General features: G+C 36.3%; 1 protein-coding gene across 2 annotated transcripts in view; it reads right to left on the bottom strand.

The window, feature by feature from the left end:
- The window catches only part of Chm (CHM Rab escort protein), a 190,733-nt gene that overhangs the window by 25,091 nt on the left and 143,139 nt on the right, over positions 1-22,503 (bottom strand). For both annotated transcript variants that reach the window (XM_048335517.1, XM_048335519.1), the window contains 2 exons: positions 16,078-16,155; positions 209-313 (listed from right to left, as the gene is read on the bottom strand). In XM_048335517.1, coding sequence (XP_048191474.1) covers positions 209-313; positions 16,078-16,155 — 183 coding nt within the window. The remainder of the gene's footprint in view (positions 1-208; positions 314-16,077; positions 16,156-22,503) is intronic.

Genomic DNA, 22,503 nt, shown 5'->3' with positions numbered 1-22,503 from the left:
GGCCTAGAGACAAATTCCAGATGAAGCAAAGGATTCTGAATTATGCTTGACTGCCCCCAAATCAGATCCTATAAGAGAAGAGTGGCAAGATACTGACTGTATCTTTGCATGTTACTTGAAGAATAGAATCATAGCAGAAATGGTAATATAATCACATGGACCTTACTTTCTCATTCACTGGGCTAGTGAGAGGAAGGGAATATCTTACCTATATTGCACCTGGGAGCATGTGCTCTCTGAAAAGTAACTGTCTTCCACAATGAAATGCTTAGAGATTATTCTTTGTCCAAACTGGTCTATGATTGCTTTACATCTAAAAGAAGATGAGCAAACAAAAACGTTGATAAAATTGAGGAAATGAGTATATTCTGCTACTAATTTTGAATTTAAACCCCATGTGAAGACTAAAAAAATTGCCTACCATGATGTTACATTTTCTAACACAAAATTGACACTGAATTACAATATATTCTTGTTGCCACTGTGACACCTTTTAAATGACAAAATAAATGTGGACAACTTAAATATTAACTCTTACTGCTTTTGATACATAAGTAATACGTAATGTAATTATAAGCTTTCCTCATATTTAGGAAGACTGAAGCATTTCCTTTGTTTACACAATAGGCTTTCTTTCCTTGACAGTTCTAAGAAAACAAGGAGAAAAAAGTTGATTAGATATCTTGTTATACCATCCACAGCCTGTAAGAACTACTAAAGGCTTTTTATTTCTCTGTTAAGTGTTGCTTTCTGTTTTGTTCAAGAATAGCTATCTGCTTGTACGTTTGATAATGTTTTAAACAGAAAAAAGGGATTGAACTTCTTTTAATATCTGTTTCCACTTTACTTCAAAGGATGATCACAGAAAGATTTCTTTCAAGTGATGTTTCCAAATAAGGAAAACACTTATGCACAGACATTATCAGGTCTTTGTCATCTGATTTGTGTTGGGACAATGAATCATATAGGACCCTCCATTGACCTTCTTTCAATGTGTCTAGATAAAAGGATGAAAATTAGAATCCATCTCCTTGCAGTGCCACAAGTTATAAATGTACTTTATAGGGCTCATTATCCAAACTAATGGACTAAGGGCAACATCCTTGAAATGGACTTACCAGCACTGACAAAGCCAGTATGCAATATTTCAGGAACTATATGCAAATGACTGTGTGTTTGCTCTATCTTTTTATTATGGAAAAAGCAATTTACTTTGTCACAGCTTCTTCTTTGGGGACCAGAAATATTTTATTAGAAAGATACATATAGGATGCGTCTCATAAAATGTGAACAAATGATTTCAGCCTTATATCCTATTTGCAAAATATACTAGTATAAGTTAGAATGTGTTCAATGGCTCTAAAATGAGCCAAATAAATGCTATTTTCTAGACATAAAGGCATTAAATATGAGATTGCTAACACTCAAAACAAATTTGTATTTCCTAAAGGCAGGTTAGGCTTTTAAAAAAATAAATGCCATATCATAGTTATCAGGACAGACTATGATGTCTACTGAAATAATGTATACACAATATATATTTTAAGCATTTAATCACATTCCTTGTATTAAAATAATATTTAAATGATTTTCACACCTCATCTCCAATTCCTTTCTCTACTCTATTTTTGTTGTATTCATTTTCTCCCATCTCATTAAGCTTGACCTCTTGCCTTACAAAATACTTCTCTAAATTAATAAGCGTTGTTTATAACTATCCTCTACAATAATTATTTAAAAATGGAACAGATACATTTATTTGCCTCCTTTTTTTGAAAACTCATAATCAATTTGAGAAACAAAGTAATTTAGACAATGGAGAAATCTGTTGATCTGTAATTTCACATTTATTTCTGTTTCTCAAGCCTTTTTCTTAACCTTAATTCAGATGAAATAGAAACTCAACAGTGTAGAAAGGGGTCAGAAAAAAAAGTGGTATAAAGAGTTTTCTATCTTGATAAGTATTTTAGTCATACAGAATTTCAGTTTGTTTAATTCAGCTAATAAGCACTTAAGATTGGACACTCACTGGAAATTTTACATGAAAGGAAAAACATTGGAAAATATTGAATTCTGGTAAATAATAGCCATAACCATACTGAAGTATTTAGGGAGAATTCTACTGATATCTGCAATTCATGATACAAAGTGTAAAAAGATGAATTAATAGAGAAGGATGAGTGTTTGTATACATATGTGACTAAATGAAATATTTAAATATTAATTGTAGAAATTGAGTGGTAGACATACTGGCATTTACTGTAAATTCAACATTTTCATTAGCATAAAAATTTTCATTGGTTCCCCTTTTATCCTTTGTCCCACCATTCTCCCCCTTTGTCTCCCCTTCCCTTCCCGAATTCAGATAAATGTGTATAGGGTACCAAAATCAAATACAGTGACAATAGGGGCTAAAACACAGGGAAGAAAAATCCAAGAAAAAAAAGAAATAATTTCACACAATACATTGAAAATAAAAAAAAATTATATCTTGGAGTTCGTTTTGCTTAGCATCATCTTATACGATCATATGTACATAGTCATTGAGCTATTGTGATCCTCTGCTAGGACAATTCTAGACATACACTAGTTATTACCAATGAGGGAAAACATAGAGTCTATGTTTCTTTGGGTCAGGCTGACTTCATTTAGTATAATTTTTTTCCAAGTCTTTCCATTTCCTTACAAATGGAGCAATGTCATTACAAGATAATATTTTGTGAACTAACTGTACAAGTTGGTGGGGGGTTGGGAAGGAGGGAAGGTGGGAAAAAATGAGGGAGGAGGTAACAAGTTTGACAAGAAAGGTACTCACTACCCTAGGTATGCAACTGTAACCCCTCTGTACGTCATCTTGACAATAAAATTAAATTACAAAATAAATAAAAGCCAATTTACTAGCTAAAAATTTACATAATGGAAACCAAATGTTACTCTTGGGGATTAGTTCTCTGTTACTAGTGGTTAGAAACACTGTTTTGTCTGCTGCTTCAGTTCCAGCACAGGCTTCTGTGTATTAACTGATGGAACTTCTCTCTCCCTCTTCCTCCCTCTCTCTCTCCCTCTCACCCACTCTCCCTTCTCCCTTTCCTCCGCCTCCTCCTCCTCCTCCTCCTCCTCCTCCTCCTCCTCCTCCTCCTCCTCCTCCTCCTCCTCCCCCCCCCTCCTTCCCCCTCCCATGGGGGACTGTTTCACATTTTAAGTACCCCTGGAGATTCTGATAAACTCCCAAATCCAAGGAATCATAGCCAAGTGTGCCACTGCTCCTGTTGCTTCTTTAGGATATGCTAATTAGAGAAACGTAAACAACTACTGATACAGAGAAAAATACCCATTTCTGCAGAAATTAAGGTAAAGGTCAAATAGGCCCAACCTCCTGTGGTAGTCTCATTCTTACTGTGAAATACTGAGACTCTAGGCCTGGTGAAGATGTGAAAAGCAAACCTGTTTAAGTATGTGCTAAGATTTGTTTCCCTCAGATATTTGCCTTATTGTTGTATATTCAGCCTAATTGGGAAACAATGAAGAATGGGATACTGATTTTGAACCTAGTCTTGGTTGTAGTATTACAGAGATTAATATAAAAATTAAGTGACAGTTAAGCTCTGGAAAACAACCAAATAAAAAAGTACTGCCAGAGACACTGAAATACCCTCCTGCACACCCCTCCGACAGAAACCTGAAGGTGCTATTAAGAATGAATAACATTTAGGCTTTAGTTGAAGGCTTTGCTGAGACTCATAAATAGTAAATTGAGTAACATGATAGGAGTTTCCAGTTACAGGAACACAATGACTAAGCTGATCATAAGAATCACTGAAGCCAGACAGAACATTTCTATGGCTACCCCTTCTAAATCAACAAATCACGACAGTTACTCTGTCTGTTCTTGGTTATACCATGCAAGACCATGAATAGCAAAATGACAATAAAGGAGAAAATACTCAGCAAGATACAAATGCAATATCTGGAATTTTGCCCAGAAGAGAAAAATCACTTCATTAATGAGTATCTAATCCCTTTGATCTGCAGAATTAAAAAACCAACTAATTATACAGTGTAGAAAGGAGACATCATATGCATAACAATTACAAGGAAAATATTAAGGACATCAGAAGATTCTCAATTTCTAAAACAAATAAAGTCATTCTCCCTACTCAATATGCCTCAGGAGCTTTTCAAATGGATTAAAGGCTACCTCATTCTTTTTTTTTTTCCAGTCCTGGGGCTTGGATTCAGGGCCTGAGCACTGTCCCTGGCTTCTTTTTGCTCAAGGCTAGCACTCTACCACAGTGCCACTTCTGGCCATTTTCTATAAATGTGGTGCTGGGGAATCGAACCCTGGGCTTCAGGTATAAGAGGCAAGTACTCTTGCCACTAGGCCATATTCCCAGCCCCAAGGCTACCTCATTCTTGAAACTGGTACACAGTGCTTCTTCACATTAATTTTTCTTGGGGAAAAATCTGTTAAATGGGTTTTAATCTATTTAAAGATAATTCCAAATCTGTGGGATTGTTTTGGCCTTTTATAATCTCTCTATCTGCATTGTTACTGAGTACAATATATATGTTCATCATGTAATTCCTAACACATTTGATCACCGTCTGTAGTTATTAGCATTTGTGTGGAGAGATTGATTTCTGCTAATTTCAAGTAAACAATTCAGTACTATTAACTACATTGTTTTAGAACTAGCATGCCTCGTCAGGCTTGAATTTCCTCTATCAGCTAAATGGCATAAGCAGTAGTTTGAGTTTTCCAACCTTAAATCTCTTTCTACATTTAATCTGGTACCAAATTTTGATCCTGCTTTACAAATATTTCTTGTTTTGTTATAGTCTTATGTCTAAGAAGACAATGGGCTAGGCCTATATAATCCTAGCTATTTAGGAGGCTGAAATCTTAGGTTCATGGGGTTTGTTTGTTTGTTGCCAGTTCTGGGGTTTGAACTTAGGGCCTGAGCACTGTCCCTGGCTTCCTTTTACTCACGGCTAGCACTCTACCTCTTGAGCCACAGTGCCACTTCTGGCTTTTTCTATATATGTGGTGCTGAGGAATTGAACCCAGGGTTTCACATATACGAGGCAAGCACTCTACCACTAGGCCATATTCCCAGCCCAGGATCACGGTTTGAAGTCAGTTTGGGCAGGAAAGTCCATGAGACTCTTAATCTCCAACTAACCACCAAAAAGCTAGTGTTGGAGCTGTGGGTCAAGTAGTTCAGCACTAGTGTTGAGCAAAAAGAGCTCAGAGACAGCACCTAGGCCCTGAATTCAAGCCCCAGGATTGGCACACGTGTCCATAAGTGTGTGCATGCGTGTGCACGCGCACACACACACATACAAGACAATGGATTGCTAGCAAGTTAGTATCTCACTTTGTATAACACAAACGTGTGACAAAAAAATTGTGATAAGGAAAAAAAAGTATCTTTCCTTAAAGGAGCTTTCAATACAATGAGGATTAAGTCATAGACAATTTTATTGTAAAGGTGATATACAGAGGAATTATAGTTACATACATCAAGCTAACAGCAAGATCCAGTGATAAAAGATTGAGGATAAAGCACTACCAGGTACTGAGGGAAGGCATCAGACTCAGCCTAGAATGGCAGGTAAAAATCGCATGAATGTTCCTGGGAGGAAATGACACACTTGCTGGCTCTAGAACATCTGATATGGCTAGGCAATCAAAAGAAGACCATCTTGTTTCCAGAAGGGCAACATTTGCAGTGAAATAGAGGTAGGTTAGAGAAGAACAGGTACAGAGCAATTCAGTATTACCTGACAATAAAATACAAAACCTAGAGAGAAAAGAAATGAGCCTATAGAAGCCTGTGGAGTGAAATTGTAGTCTCACAAATCACATGAAAATGTTTTTTATTTCATTCAGATGTGATAGAAAGTCACAAAGCCTTTTAAATAGGAAGAAGAGCCAGTTCTTAATTAAGAATAATTTTGTGGACTTGTTTTGTGAAGTCCCCAAGTAGACTGAAAGATCCAAGAGGTCAGAGACCCTGGCTGATTGTCTTGTTCTTAATGTATCCCCAGTGTCTAGCACATGGAAAACAACTAACATTTTTATAGACAGGAAAATGGATGGATGGAGGAAGTGCCCTGTGAATGTGGACAGTACAAAGACAGGAATAAAGTGATGCATTCTTTCTAAAAAGAATCTCTTATTATTGCGGTGCTTCTTCCAAATCATTACCAAAATCACTCATTTTAAAGCTCAAGTCTAAATGCAAATCAAAACAACACTTAGATTCTACCTTATTCCAGTAAGAATGGACACTATCAAGAAAACAAGCAACAACAAATGTGGGCAAGGATGCAGATAAAAAGGAATTCTATTACACTGTTGTTGGGAATGTAAGCTTCTTCAATCTCTTGGAATCAGTATAGAAATTCCTCAAAAAACTAAATGTAAAACTACCCTATGACCTAGCAATTTTACTCTTGGGTATTCATCCAATAGAATACAAACACGGTTACAATAAAGGCACCAGAAATATCATGTTCATTGCAGCACTATTCACCACAGCCAAGATGCTGAATCAGCCCAGATGCCCCTCAATGTATCAAGAAAATGTTCTATATATACACAATGGAATTTTACTCATTTATTAGAATGATACTTAACTATTTGTAAGGAAATGGAAAGATCTGGAAAAAATTATATTAAGTGAAGTAATCCAGACCCAGGGAAACAAAGGTTACATGGACTTCCTCAGTTCTGGTAGATAGAATGTACATATAAATCAATAAGTAAAGACACTAGGTGATATGCAAGTGTTTACACATGAATTAATTGAAGTACAACAGACTTCATGGAGAGCTCAACTAGTATATTTCTAGAAAGACTAGGTCAAAGCTCAACAAAATCAGCACCAGGAGATGAGTACATCCAAGAGGTGGGTGGAGACAAAGGGAAAGGGGTAGACCAATGGAAGGGAAGAGGAAAGCATGTAGTCAAGAATTCATTGCTTTTACCTCAAGCCGAAACCCTGAAAACATTGCAAGAAGGAATGGGAGAAACACTGGCACAGGTTGAAAAGTTCTTAATAAAGGCCCAGAAACACAGCAAATTAAAGAAAGGCTGGACAAATGGGATTGCATCAAACTGGAAAGCTTCTGCTTAGCAAAGAATATAGCTTGCAAAATAAATAGAAAGCCCTCAGACTGCGAGAATATCTTCACTGGCCATATAACAGACAAAGGCGTCATATCTAAAATATACATAGAACTCAAAAATTTATGTTTCCCCCAAACAAATCCTCAAAGAAACAACTGCCCTATTAATAAATGGGATAAAGACCTAAAGAGAGACTTCTCTGGATAGGAAAAGATAATGGCCAAGAAACACGTGAAGAATTACTCAACATCACTGGCCATAAAAGAAATGCAAATCAAAAGAATATTGAAATTCCACCTCACCCCAGTAAGAATGTCCATTATTAAGAAAACTAGTAACAGCTGCTGGCGGTGATGTGGGCAAAAGGGAACCCAAATACACTGTTGGTGGGAGTGTAAACTTGTTCAACCATTCTGGAAAGCAATGTGGATGTTCCTCAAAAGGGTAAACATAGAGCTCCCCTATACCCAGCATCCCCACTTTTGGGCATCTACCCAAAGGATTACAAGCCAGACCACACTAAAGCTACCAGCACAACTATGTTCATTGCAGCACAATTTACCATCACTAAAATATGGATCCAACCCAGATGGCCCTCAGTAGGCGAATGGATCAAGAAAATGTGGTACATAAACACAATGGAATTCTATGCCTCTATCAGAAAGAATGACATTGGCCCATTTGTAAGGAAATGAAAAGACTTGGAAAAAATCATATTAAGTAAAGTGAGCCAGACTCAAAGAAACATAGACACTGTGGCTTCCCTCATTGGTAATAATTAGTATATGTCTAGTATAGTCCTAGCAGAAGATCACAGTACCTCTCTAGCTATGTACATATGAACACATAAGATGATGCTAAATGAAATGAACTGCAAATTATGGAAATAAGTGGTTTAACATTGTTGTTGTTATGTTCAACATACCATGTGAAATTATGCCATTTTATTTTGTCTTTCTTCCCCAGGGTTTTACTCCTGATATCACTGTAACTGATTTTGGTAACCTAGGTATTATATATACATTTATCAGAACAAAGGAAGGGAAGGGGGACATCAAAATGGAGAAACAAAGGGTAAAATTTGAACCAATGGAACAGCAATGCTTACAAAACTATATGGTATAAACCAACTGTACAACTCCAGGGGGTTGGGGGGGGAGGAAGTTGGGGAGGGATGAAGGAGGGAGAAAAATGAGAGAGGAGGTAACAAGTTTGATAAGAAATGTACTCATTGCCTTATGTATGAAATTGTAACCCCTCTGTACATCATTCTGACAATTAATTAACTAACTAATAAAAAAAAGAATCCATTGCATATACCACAAAATTAAGAAAAAGGAAGGGGTAATTACAAGTGGGTGAGAATGTTGAAGAGGGTGACATTGATCAAGATGAATTGTATCCATAAACTGCTTTTTTATATGGTACCTCGTTTGTACAACTACCTAAAGAAAATGAAAAAATTACAAAATTAAAAAAATAAAAGTACAAATGAACTGCTAAAGGAAAATCTTACCTTACACTTGTTTTACCTACTTATCATAGCTGCAAAAGAAAAGGAAGCTGTTGAACAAGACCATTCAGTATTTCCAAAAATAATTAGCAGATGATATAATCTAGAAAAGAACCATTGATACATAACTATATCCTCTCAAATTAAGAAAGCAGCACTAATAGGTAATATAGTAAGGAGAGCACAGGCAATGAATCTCAGGCAAAGTAAATTAAACAAAAATGAAAAATAAAAACTAGCTGAAGTCCCTGCATTTGGTTACATAGTGTGTGTGTGTTTATGTATGTATGTATGTATGTATGTATGTATATAGTGCTATTTTTCATGAGCCTCTTCTATTCCCTATTTCTTCTTTAAAAACTTGTATAGTACTTTTATGTATAACCGCTACATGAAATTCAATGCTATGATGGATGCTTCTATCAACTTTCCTAAATAGAAGGTGAAAAGAAGGGCTGGGAATATGGCCTAGTGATAAAATGCTCGTCTCATACACATGAAGCCCTGGGTTCGATTCCTCAGCACCACAGATATAGAAAAAGCCGGAAGTGGTGCCCTGGCTCAAGTGGCAAAGTGCTAGCCTTGAGCAAAAATAAGCCCAGGGACAGTGCTCAGACCCTGAGTTCAAGCCCCAGGACTGGCAAAAAAACAACCCTCCCCCCCAAAAAAAATACAAGGTGAAAAGAAGCACAAGAAAACTATAATTAGTCTCCATTTATAATATATATCATTACAACATATACAATATATAATACATTCATAATATATATGTATATGTAATCTCCATTCATCTAATTCAATTATTGAGCATAATGTTCAGAATCTCTTTTGATTCTGGAAATACAGCAATGATATATTGCATTTTTTACAGAAAGCAAATAATCACACATAGAAACCTAGTAAGGGGATGGGGTGAGGGGTAGGGCATAGGTTTCTGATCTAGTCTATGATATTAGAAAATAAACTTAGAATTTTGACCAGAAGTATGAATACTTCTTAACCACACTAAAAGGGAAAGGGAATATCAACTGTTCCATATAGAAAAACATGAAACAAGAGACAAAGCAAGTCTATGAGGAGAAAATGCACATCTTTACTACATTATTTATTTAACATAATCATACTTAAATAAACAAGTATCTGAGTCAACTTGATTCCTTAAAATCAAACACAATATTTACATACAACTGTAAGATCAAGGTTTTCCAACAAATAATTATCATTCATTCCATATTTAAGTCCTCACAAAATCTCCTAAGGCTGATAACTCTGCGAAATTTTTTATTTTCAATGACAAAGTAGTATTTTGGAAAAATATATTAGCCTGGGCTAGAGATGTAGCCCACGTGGTAGAATACTTGCCAAGCAAGTATAATGTCCTGAGTTTAATCTCTAGTATGCATGGGAGGGATACATTAGCCTGAAATAAACTTGAATCAATGCTAGCTTTAGATATTTAAAGACACTATTTGAATAGAAATTCTTTTTAAATTTAATTTTATTGTCAAAGTGATATACAGAGGGGTTGAAGTTACATACTTAAGTAGTGACTACATTTCTTGTGAAACTTGTTACTCCCTCCCTCATTTTTCCCACTCCCCGCATATTGTTCATTTCCAACATATTGTCTTGTGAGTATCACTGTTGCATTGGCTTGCCCTTTGTCATTTATCTCGTAATTTTGTTGTTTCTCTTCCCTTCCCTAATTCAGATAACGGTATATACAATACCCAGAGTACCAAAATAAAATATAGTTATAACAGGGGATAACCACAGGGGAAAGAATGAAAGGAAAAAAGAAATAACTTCACATAATACATTAAAAACAACAACAAACAAAAACCTCTTGAGTTCATTTCATTAGGCATCATCTTATATGATCATATGTACATAGCTACTGAACTATTGTGATCCTTTGCTAGGACTATCCTAGACATAAACTAATTATTACAAATGAGAGAAACCATGGAGCCTATATTTGTTTGGTTTGGCTTACTTCACTTAGGATTTTTTCCAAGTCTTTCCATTTCTTTATGAATGGGGCGATGTCATTTTTTCTAATGGAAGGATAGAATTCCATTGTGCTTATATACCACACTTTCTTGATCTATTCATCTACCGAGGGGCATCTGTGTTGGTTCCATATCTTAGCTATTGTAAATAATGCTGTAATGAACATGGCTGAGCTGGTAGCTTTAGTATAGCCTTGTTTGTGGTTATTTGGGTAAATGCCAAGGAGTAAGATTGCTGGGCCATAGCAGAGCTCTATATTTAGTCTTTTGAGGAACCTTCCAGAGTGGTTGAACAAGTTTACACTCCTGCCAAGTGTAGTAGCATTCCCTTTGGGCCACATCCCCACCAGCATTTGTTTTCTTGATGATGGCCATTCTAATTGGGTAAGGGGGAATCTCAATATTCTTTTGATTTCTATTTCTTTTACGGCCAGAGGTGTTGAGCATTTCTTCATGTGTCTATTGGCCATTCTTTTTTTTTTTTTTTTTTTTTTTTTTTTTTTTTTGCCAGTCCTGGGCCTTGGACTCAGGGCCTGAGCACTGTCCCTGGCTTTTTCCAGCTCAAGGCTAGCACTCTGCCACTTGAGCCACAGCGCCGCTTCTGGCCGTTTTCTGTATATGTGGTGCTGGGGAATCGAACCTAGGGCCTCGTGTATCCGAGGCTGGCACTCTTGCCGCTAGGCTATATCCCCAGCCCTATTGGCCATTATTATTTCCTCTTCAGAGAAGTCTTTAGTTCACTTATTAATGGGGCAGTTGTTTCTTTGAGGGTTTGTTTTTGGGGGATTTAATTTTTTGAGTTCTACGTATATTTTAGATAAGAGGCCCTTGTCTGTTGTATGGCCGGTGAAGATCTCCCAATCTGTGGGCTTTCTACTTATCTTGCTAGCTATGTCCTTTGCCAAGCAGAAGCTCTGCAGTTTGATGCAATCCCATTTGTCCAACCTTTCTTTGATTTGCTGTGTTTCTGCATCTTTATTAAGAAAGTTTCGATCTGTGCCAAGGATGGCAAGTATTTCTCCTATTCTTTCTTGCAATGTTTTCAGGGTATCTGCTTTTACCTAGAGGTCTTTGATCTATTTTAACTTTAATTTTCTATAGGTCTTTAATCAATATTGCCAGCATTATCTGTTGAAGAGGCTGTCTTTATTCAAAATCATACAGGGACTCATGAAAGAAAGAGAACTAGAGACCCATTTCTTTGAGGAACATTGATGCAAAATTTCTCAACAGAATTCTGGCCAATTGACCTCAAGAACTCATCCAAAAAATTATACACTATGATCAAACAGGAGTCATTCCAGGGATGCAAAGCTGGTTTAATACACACAAGTCAAATAATGTAATTCATCACATCAATTAGGACCAAGGACAAGAACCACATGATCACCTCAAAGATGCAGAAAAAGCATTTGACAAGATCCAACATCCATTTATGATGAAAGCTCTGGAGAAACTAGAAATCCATGGAATGTTTCTCAATATAATAAAGGCTGTATATGACAAACCTGCAGCTAGCATTATACATAATGGCGAAAAGTTAAAGCCATTTCCTCTAAAATCAGGATCAAGATGAGGATGTTCACTCTCCACTCCTCTTCAGTATAGTATCAGAATTCCTACCTAGTTAGAGCAATACGGCAAGATGCAAACATAAAGGGAATCCAAATATGGAAAAATGACATGCAGATGACATGATAATGTACTTAAAGAACCCTATAGACTCCTCTCCCAAGTTACTCGAGCTAATTTGAAACATTGGCAAAGTAGCAGGATATAAAATTAACCCTCAAACAATCAATGGCTTTTCTGTATGTCAACAATGAGAAGAGCAAGGATGAAATCAGGAAAGCAACTCCTTTTGTAATAGTGTCAAAAATAAAGTACCTAGGAATTATCTTAACAAAAGAAGTGAAGGATCTATATGATGAAAACTTAAAAACATCTAAAAAAGGAAATTAAAGCAGAACTAAGGAAGTGGAAGAACCTCCCATGCTCCTGGATTGGGAGGATTAACATCATGAAAATGGCAACACTGCCAAAGGCCATCTACAAAATTCAATGCAATATGCATCAATATCCCAACATCATTCTTTAATGAAATACAGGAAGCAATCCAAAAATTCATATGGAATAATAGAAGAACCCGAATAGCAAAAACATCCTTAGCAGAAAGAACAGTGCTGGAGGAATATTAATACCAAACTTTAAACTCTATTACAGAACTATAGTAATAAAAATAGCTTGGTACTGACATAAGAACAGGTGAGGACCCGTGGAATAGAAGTGAAGACCCAGAAATGGATCCGCAGACCTATGACCATCTAATCTTTGATAAGAAAACCAAAAAAAATAGGATTAATATAGGACTTTTAAGAGTCAAAAATTAATAATGTTTTGGAATTATTACTGGAGGTATAAATTCACAGTTTTCAAATATTGTTTCTTATGTAAAATCTTAAAAAAATTACCTAAGCAATTCATGCAGCAAGAATACAGTAGATAGCAGAAATATTTTAAATACAAGTCAAATTTTAATAATGACACTATTATTATAGAAATTAATTAGTTTTGAATTAATTTCCAGTAAGAGAATCACATTCAGTATGACAAAGGACAGTGTATTTTTATTTTCAAATTAGTATAAATTAGTTTGTACAAGGAGGTCTCATTCTGACATTCTAAAATATTCATACACTGTACCTTGATCAGTCACCCCCTTTATCACTGTACTTCATCACCTCTTACTCTTTCCAAGGTTGTATCTTTAAAAACCAGATATATCTTAAAAACTAAAATGTACCTATCAATTAGGCACTGAGAGTGTAGCAATACAATAATAAAAGTACAAAGTAAGGGCTATGGATGTGGCTTAGTGGTAGAGTGCTTGCCTAGCATGCAAGAAGCCCTGAGTTTGATTCCTCAGTACCACATAAACAGAAAAAGCCAGAAGTGGAGCTCATGCAGTAGAGTGTTAGCCTTGAGCAAAAGTAGATCAGGGAATAGTGCCCAGGCACTGAGTTCAAGTCCTACGACTGGCAAAAAAAAGTACAAGCTAGACATTGTGCTATTTCACTTGCATTCATAAAAGTAGACACAAAAATAAATACCTAGTTTAAAGAATGTTTGCACTTGGACTGAAGATTAGGATGTGAAAGGGAATCACATTTGTAGATATGAAATATTATAAATATTTTATTTCCAAATGTGAAGGAAAAGGTAGAACATTCAATAACCACAGCATCATATCAGATCTGGAAGGAGACTTGAAAATGGCCACCAAGTCTGTTTACCTTATCCTACTTGCCCATGCCTAAGAACTTGGTCACTGTAATTCACTGAAGTGAATTCCAAGTCTTCTCTTGTTCTAGGACTAACTGACATTTACACACGTCTTAGGAGCTGTTAAACAATCAAGGTTATATTTCAGGATTTTCTATAAAGATACAAAACATATTAAATGATAATTGGTTTATCTGTAATATTTAAATTCATATCTGATTGTCAGTATTCACCTAGGTTCACCAAGATAAGGCTTTGCAATCAATTAAGACCTAGATCCCCAGCCCATTACGGAAAATAGTACTCTTGTATAAATCCTCAAATTTACCTTGCAGATCAGTGTTTCTGAATTTCATCTAAGGACAGTCTACAATACACTCATTTACATGTGCCTTAAAACTATAAATTCCTGGCTCTACCATACGCCTATCTCACTAAAGGGGAGACACAGATATCTGCCTTACTTTTTTTAGAAAAGCTTACCTGGCAATTCTCAGGCACAATAAAGTTTGAATACTACCAGTCTGGAGGTTCTTTTGGTCTCTAGACCATTAGCCCTCAGCTATCTGTTGTAACTGGAATCTTCATAGATCATAAAGAAGAATTCCTTTGTTCAGAGTCCATCATAAGCTAGGTCAAAGTAAGGTAAGTGCAGCCTTTATTTCAACAAATGCTATTACTGTACTACAGCATAACCACTCCAAATCAAACAAACAAACACAAGCCATGCAAATTTTTCATGTCACGTGTGGGACTGATTGGTAGGGGGCCCAAAATAGGTAAAATGATTTAAGGAAATAAGCACTAAAGAAGCAATTCATTATCTAGCTTTCTGTCATAGTCTTGTTTCAGAATGAATGCACAATAAAAAAAAAAACTCCAGAAGTCAGAAAGACAACTATTCCTTTATGCTCCTTGGAGCTCTTCATGAACAAAGATGACACTATCTTAGCCTTTAAGGATAGTTTATTTTTACTGAAAACTATCAGATTTTAAGTTCTACAGTTTTGTTAAAACTCTGAAAGGTACTTTACAAGCCCTTTAAATCACATGTCAATTTTGTCTTATACTATAGAATTACAAATTTACTATGTATCACATATTTCTTGAGGTTTTTTGTTTGCTATGGCTCAAAATACTACTTACACACTCTATTCAATGATAAATTAATAGTCATTTTATGCCATTTTATGTTATTTTAAGACTACACAAAATTACTCAAAAATAATCAGAGCAGACTAAAACTTACATAAGATTCTAGTTAAAAACACTAAGGTATTTTATGACCTCAATGATACTATTTTCTACATAGCCTTAAACATAGTTACCTAAAAATTTTAGCTGCTTGAGAAATCTAATGAAGTGAAAAAAAGCAGTTGCATTAGCTCCTAAACCATGATCCAGTTAACTAAATCTTGATCCAGCTGAAACTAAGTTTCAATGAAAAATCTAGGAATTAGCTAGGTATGTAACATATTATTTTCTTTCATATAATTCAGATAAGTATATACACTAATAATGAATAAATTCTAGAATAATAATAAAAAGACAAAAAATACACAGGTAAATAAATGGTGCTCATTAAGCAGGTAAATTTGCATTTCCATCCTTAACTGGCTTGTAGGCTTGATAGTTTGTAAAAGAATTTATCCTCAGATAACAGGGCAGTATAGTTTATGACAACAATGTACCTAAAAACTCATTAAAGTCTTTTCTCTTGGAGTGACATGCATTATCAGCAGAGATTAATCTGATGAGTCTTTAGGTGAGCTCCATTTTTAAAAATGCAATAACAGAGGGCTTTGTTGTCATCTGACGAAAATCAATTAGAGGAGGTAAGGCCACAAGGAAAACTAACATCACTCATCGCCCAACCCTAGCAGCTGAAATGATTTGTCTTCCAAGCTTGGATGGTCAGGAGCTGTAGTCACATTTCAGGGAAATTAATTTAGTTTCTATATTCTGAACTCACTTTCCTTGTTCTGGAAGATCTAAACACAAATTACTTTTAATCAAGGTTGATATGTTATTAATACCAAGGAAGATCTTTCAAGAACCATTTTTTTCAAGATGACTAACATTTTTCACCTGCATTTGGGGGATGAATATAAGAAGGTAATTTATAGCATCCTTACTTTCTGGATTCTTTGTCCACTACAAGGCACTGTACAGAATGGCGAAGACAATAGATTCCACCAAACACAGCACACATCCTAGAAAGAAAAAAGTAAAAATTAGTAGAATTGGGCTGAAAGTGAAGAAAACTACATTTTAAGTATACCACACTTGACAACTGATAATGCAGAAATTTTGATAATTTTACAATGCTCTCAATCATCATATGAAGAAACTCTCAGAGGTAAATTTAGCAGCAGCTTGCCCAGAATGGTGGTATATTCCTGTGAAAGTGCAAGCATATGGAGATTTAAGAAACAGAGGAGGATTACACCTCAAGACAACCCAGGTTACAAAAAAAAGTTTGTGCGAACCTAGGTCAATAAATACCATGCATGCCATCACTCATCTGGAAAATATAGGTAGGAGAATCAAGGCCCAAGGCCAGCCCCTATCCTAAACATAACAAAAGCAAAAAAAAAAAAGGCTAAGGTGCTCAAGTGCCTACCTAGCAAGTGCAAGGCACTGATTTCAAACCCCTGTACCCCCAACTTTAAAAGGAAAGATTAGCAGTGTCATGATGCAGCAGAGGCAATATTATTTATATTATTAATAGTGTTGATGTTGACACTGAGAAATGGAACCAAGAAAGAAATAGTCAAATGTCCTCCTAAAATTAACTTCTACAGACCACACAAACGACACTACCCATAAGAAGTAATGTGTTGAAACACCCAATAGAAAGCACGAGACATGCTAAAGACAGTTGAAGCATGGAAGACTTTGGGAGAGTTTTTACTTACCATAAAGTAAGCTAAACCTCAAGGTGCTAAAACTAAAGTAGAAACTGGCAACCAGAATAGTAAGCATATGAATTAAGGGAGCAGCAGTCCTAAGGAGCTTGCTTATAGCAGAAACCTACGTACTGAGTTTTAAATGGCCAGGTTGAGAACAGAACAGGATAACATTTCTGCATCTTTAAGGGAACTGCCAGTCTGAGTAAAAGGTGATCCACTTATTAACAGAGGGTAGAGGAATATTATACTTCTGTATTTACAGTCAGTGACCTGCCCTCACACAGATTGGCGCTTGAAATTATGCCACTACATGATCAATGGCACCCTTATCCAGTGAAATAACCTGTCAAATGGTTCTGGGATAGTGATAACCCCAGAGACACGATAGAAGCAACTACAAATACTTTTTGGCAGGATATGACTTCAACCAAGCCCAGACACAGTCCAATAACATAAATACAGTCCCCTGATCAGGAGTTTAAAATCTCAAACCCTGAGTGACAATTAGCAGATAAAACAAGATAATACAAGAACAGCAGGGTTAAATTCTCCCAAAACTTTATTAAGATAAAATCAGATTCAAATTATGTTTAAAAATGGATGAATTGGAAACAAGAATAATGTAATTGCCAAAAGGAAGCCTGCGCTAGGATGAAAATGCCCTCAACCTCGCAAAATATCCATACCCTAATCACTGGAACCTGTGGACATACTATTTTACATGGCAAAGAAGCCTTTAGAATTGTGCTTAAAGAACTTAGGATGACATGATATTTATGGAGAGTGGAATAAAATCACAAGGTTCCTTAAATAAGAAGCAGGAAGGTCTCAGAGAGGATGTAAGGACAAGAGAGGACATCCAAGCATGGCCATTACTGGAAGACATATGCAAACAATGCAAGTTGCATTTTAAGTTGGAAAAACAAGAAAAAAATAATTTTCTCTACTGCTCTAAATAATGCATTCATGAGGTTGTACCCCTTTTAGACCTAATACCTTCAAGAATGTAATAATAATTTTGTGTTGTTTTAGCTTACTAAATTTGCAGTAAGCAACAATAGAAAATGAATAGGTTAGGTATACACAGATATGATAATGACCAAGGTAGCATTATAATTCTGTGGAAAAGAATAGCCCACAGGAAAATGGTTTGGGGACAACAGATTATCCATATGAGTGGAGTAATTATATCCTTACGTTCTACCATTTTCAAAATCAATTCCAGGAAGTTAGCAGGCATAAATACAGAGAGCACAACTTGTAAAAACAATACAGAGTGGGGCAAATTCCTAAAACTAGGTAACAAGATTTCTTCAATAAAATGCAAAAATTACACAGAAGACTAAAAATGGAGTGCTTCAAAATGTTATATCTAGACAATTAAAAATAGAATATGCATAACTGAGAAAGAAAGAGTTGCACAGATATGTACTAATTGTTAAAAGTATCAGTTTGAGTGGCAATTTGGCATTAGTCAAGCTGAAGATGAATACTATCTCTAAAGCAGAAATCTTTTTTTGTTGTTGCTGGTTGTGGAGCTTGAACTAGGGGTATGGTCACTGGCCCAGAGCTCTTTTGCTCAAGGCTATCACTATACCACTCTGAGCCACAGCTCCCCTTCCAGTATTCTGGCGGTTAACTGAAGATAAGAGTCTCACAGACTATCTTGTCTGGGCTAGTTTTGAACCACAATCCTCAGATCTCAGCCTCCTCAGTAGCTAAGATTTAATGAGTGAGTCACCAGCACCTGGCTAGAGAAGCAATCTTATTGTTAATTATAGACCTTCAAGAAACCCTAATACACATGTGTCAAATGTATATAAAACACTTTTAAGGTAGCACAGCACAGTGAATGAAAGGAAGAATTCTGAATGAGTGGGCTTACATGCCAACTCTGCCACATAATAACTGTAAGACCTAGGAGACATTATTTACTTGTCTCTATTCTTTTTTGTTTGTTTGTTTGCCAGTCCTGGGCCTTGGACTCAGGGCCTGAGCACTGTCCCTGGCTTCTTTTTGCTGAAGGCTAACACTCTGCCACTTGAGCCACAGTGCCACTTCTGGCCATTTTCTATATATGTGGTGCTGGGGAATCGAACCCAGGCCTTCATATATACGAGACAAGCACTCTTGCCACTAGGCCAAATTCCCAGCCCATATTTGGTCATCTCTAAAATCACAACACATTCATATAGAGCTCTTTGGGCGATTAAATGAATTAGTATTTGTAATTGGCACATTTTTATATGTGGCAAATAGCTGTATATGGTGAATATAATTATTCATGTATACACTAACAAATAAGATAGGTACCTATTGTATATTCATTAAAAACAGTTCAAATATTGATCGAGAAAAATGCACAAAACAAAATGTAAAAATAATATGCACAGTAAAGAATTTCATTTCACCCAAAGAAGGTCTAGCTTTTGTTCTCAGCTTCTGGGAGGTGATTTCTAAGCCTTCAGAATGTCATGTCTAAAAGGAATGTTTTTGCTTGCCTAGAGGCACTGGGTCAACAAACATTCTAATAGTATGATTGAGGGTCAGGGCTGGAACACCACATAGTCTTAGGGTGGGGGTTGGCCATGTCAAAAAGATTTAACAGTGTGAGTTAGGGTGAGGGCTTTGAATAGGGTATTACTCAGAGGGCGCGGGAAATTGAGACTTGTTCGATTGGCAATCAAACACACCTGAGAAATGCAGTGCCAATAAAAAAAATACTGAACCTGGAGGCTCAGGGGAACTTTCTTGGTTGGTCATTCTTGTGTGCATTGTCACACATCCATATTGAGAGAGGAACATTATTCTGACTCTATTGTGAAAATAGATTTTAGAAACTCCACAATTGGAGACCCTCTTCCTCGAGTGGTTTCAATCTATATTCATTCCCTCTAATAAATTAAGGCTATGACTACAACAGCTTTCAATGACTCCTGTTAAGGAGTTCTAGCAAAGTATCAAACTTGAGGATAATTTTGCAAAACCCACAAACTTGTATTAGTGTGAATAGGTTTTTGGAGTCTACACCCTCTAACTGTAGATTGTCTAAATTCTCACATTATACAATAGACTACAATAAGTAATTTAAATGAATAAACTTTGCCTGGTGCTGGTAGCTCATGCCTATAATCCCAGCTACTCGGGAAGCTGAGATCTGAGGATCACAGTTTGAAGGCAACCTGGGCAGGAAAATCTGTGAGACTCTTATCTCCAATTCACCACTAGAAATCCAGAAGTAGTGCTGTGGCTCAAAGTGGTAGAGTGCTAGCCTTGAGTGAAAAAGCCCAAGATGGGGGAAAAAAAAAGAAAAAAAAAGGAATGAATTTGACCACATCAATCAATGTGAATAATTCCAAATACTGTACAAATTTTGTGACAAATGTTAATTTAGCAAAGACTATTTCCAGAGTGATGACATTTATGAAAAGTTGCATTACTTTATGCATATACAAATATATCAAAAGTACACATATATGTAGCATGAAAAAAATTAAAGGGATTATAAACACAAAATTCAGGATAGCAATTCCTTTGCGTAGGGAAGAAAAAGTTTACTGAATATCTCACTTGCTCAATTTCTTCTATAAAATAATTTATGCATATGTGACCACAGTTTAAGATTTGGCAAAAATGTCAATGACTCATAGGTGTTTGTCCTATTATTCTCTGCACTTTCTGGTATTTTCTGAAAATATTGCATAATCTATGTAGATTCTATTTAAAATGTAAGTGGTAGAAATAATCAATATTCTCTAAGTACAGTTTAACATTTCTAATGTCATTATAAATTTAATCATCTTATTGGACATAATCAAGCTAGGAGTGTCAGATTATAGGTTAAATAATCACTGCTTTTGGTACAGAATACCACTATTACAAGGAAATTATTTCCTTTTTACATTGAAGCACTTAGAATAATATAAGTAAATCCACAAGCAAAAAATTTCATGTAGTTGAAAACTTGTTAAGATATATTCTTATTTTTATTCACCAATCCCATGTCAAATTATGCAAACATATTTATTAATTGTGCTGGCATACTTAGCTTTAAGACATTCTAATCTATCATCTTGTAAAGAAGATTAGAAAAAAAATCATCTTTTGGTTAGACTGCTGAGTGTTGTATGGGAATTTGATCACAAGGTAGAAAGAAGCCACATTTTGAGAGGTCTAATCAGGAGTCTTTAAAAAGGCAGTGACTGTAGGTGGACATTATGTCCCCTAAGGACTTGCCACTTTGAATACATTTAATACTGTTAGAAAACTGAGCCATGAGAGTAGGAGATTAAATAATAAGTAGAAAAAAAATCCCTACAAACCAGATCAAGGTGAATGGAGAGCTGAAGGGCACCATGATGACCTGAGGAGAGTCAGGAGAGGCAAGACATGGCATAAAATGGCAGCTGAGCTGGTCAAGGCTTAAATAGGGTCATGGTCGGGGGAGGGGTCTCAGTGAGCTGGGAGTTCAAAGACTCTGGCAAAAGTCTGGCAGGTTCAATAGTTTCCAAGTCTCTGCACCTGCCCGTAGGCATTCAAGCATCCATCACCTGGGGGTAGGACTTCATCACCAAGAAGCCAAGATGGTACCAGTTCGATCCAATATCCCTATTTCATGTGTTACATTTTTCAAGTGGTATTCTGCCTTCAGTTGCTGATAGGGGAATACTCATGAAAAAGGAAGTTTCCTATTCATCATAGTGTTGTATAGTAAATTATCCTAGAAGTCACATATTGACGGATCAAATCTTGGAGTTTTTGTTAGAGCATTAGCAGTCTGCAGGCAGCCAGCTGTTACAAAGGCCTGCAGCCCACAAATACCCTTAACACTCTCAGGAAACAGACCAGAATGGAAAGAAAGAAACAATACCAACAAACCAATTCAGCTTCAATGGAGAGCTGACTTGGGATTCCATGGTGACTGGAGACGGGCCAGGAGACAGGACACATGATGCAAGGATGGCATGGTGTAGTGGTGCCTGAGCTGGCCTGACCTGTCAGGTCAGAGGGCTGGGTCAAAGGAAGCTTCCAGTCCCAGATACTTGACTGACAGGTTCAGGAACCTATAGGCCAAGGGACCACCCCTGTCTCTAGGGATTGAGGAACACCTGAAGATGGGACTTCCCTTCTTCTAGGAATTCAGGCATGCCCATCAAGACAAGATGCCAGATAGTACAACTCACCATGTGGCCAATGATGGCGCTGACCAGATCTGACCACACTACTATAGTGAGAGAGCACAAAAGCACACAAAATATCACTAGTCCACTTACATACACAAGCTGGATTAAGTTAAAGCTTCAAATGGATAAAATATGGATGAGACAATCAATATTCTCATTTGTGTGGGGTTATATTTATGTTATGTGCCTCATTAGTAGGGTGATCTGCTACCAACTGATCAACTTCAGCAAGGTTAGTCTATGTTCACACACCACACACACACACACACACACACACCATAATACACACCATCAGAGAAAACACTCTGGATGCATTATTTCCCCATTGGAAAATTTATTTACTAATAATCTATTATTTAATAATAACTAATAAAATTAATAATGCATTTCCACATTGGGAAATATAAGCATCTTAGGTTTGAAAAAAATCAAAAGAATCAAAATAGGATTATAAACAGTACAAGAA

Source organism: Perognathus longimembris, chromosome 28 (genome assembly GCF_023159225.1).
Source record: "Perognathus longimembris pacificus isolate PPM17 chromosome 28, ASM2315922v1, whole genome shotgun sequence".
Lineage (NCBI taxonomy): Eukaryota > Metazoa > Chordata > Mammalia > Rodentia > Heteromyidae > Perognathus > Perognathus longimembris.
This window is presented reverse-complemented; position numbering and strand designations above follow the sequence as displayed.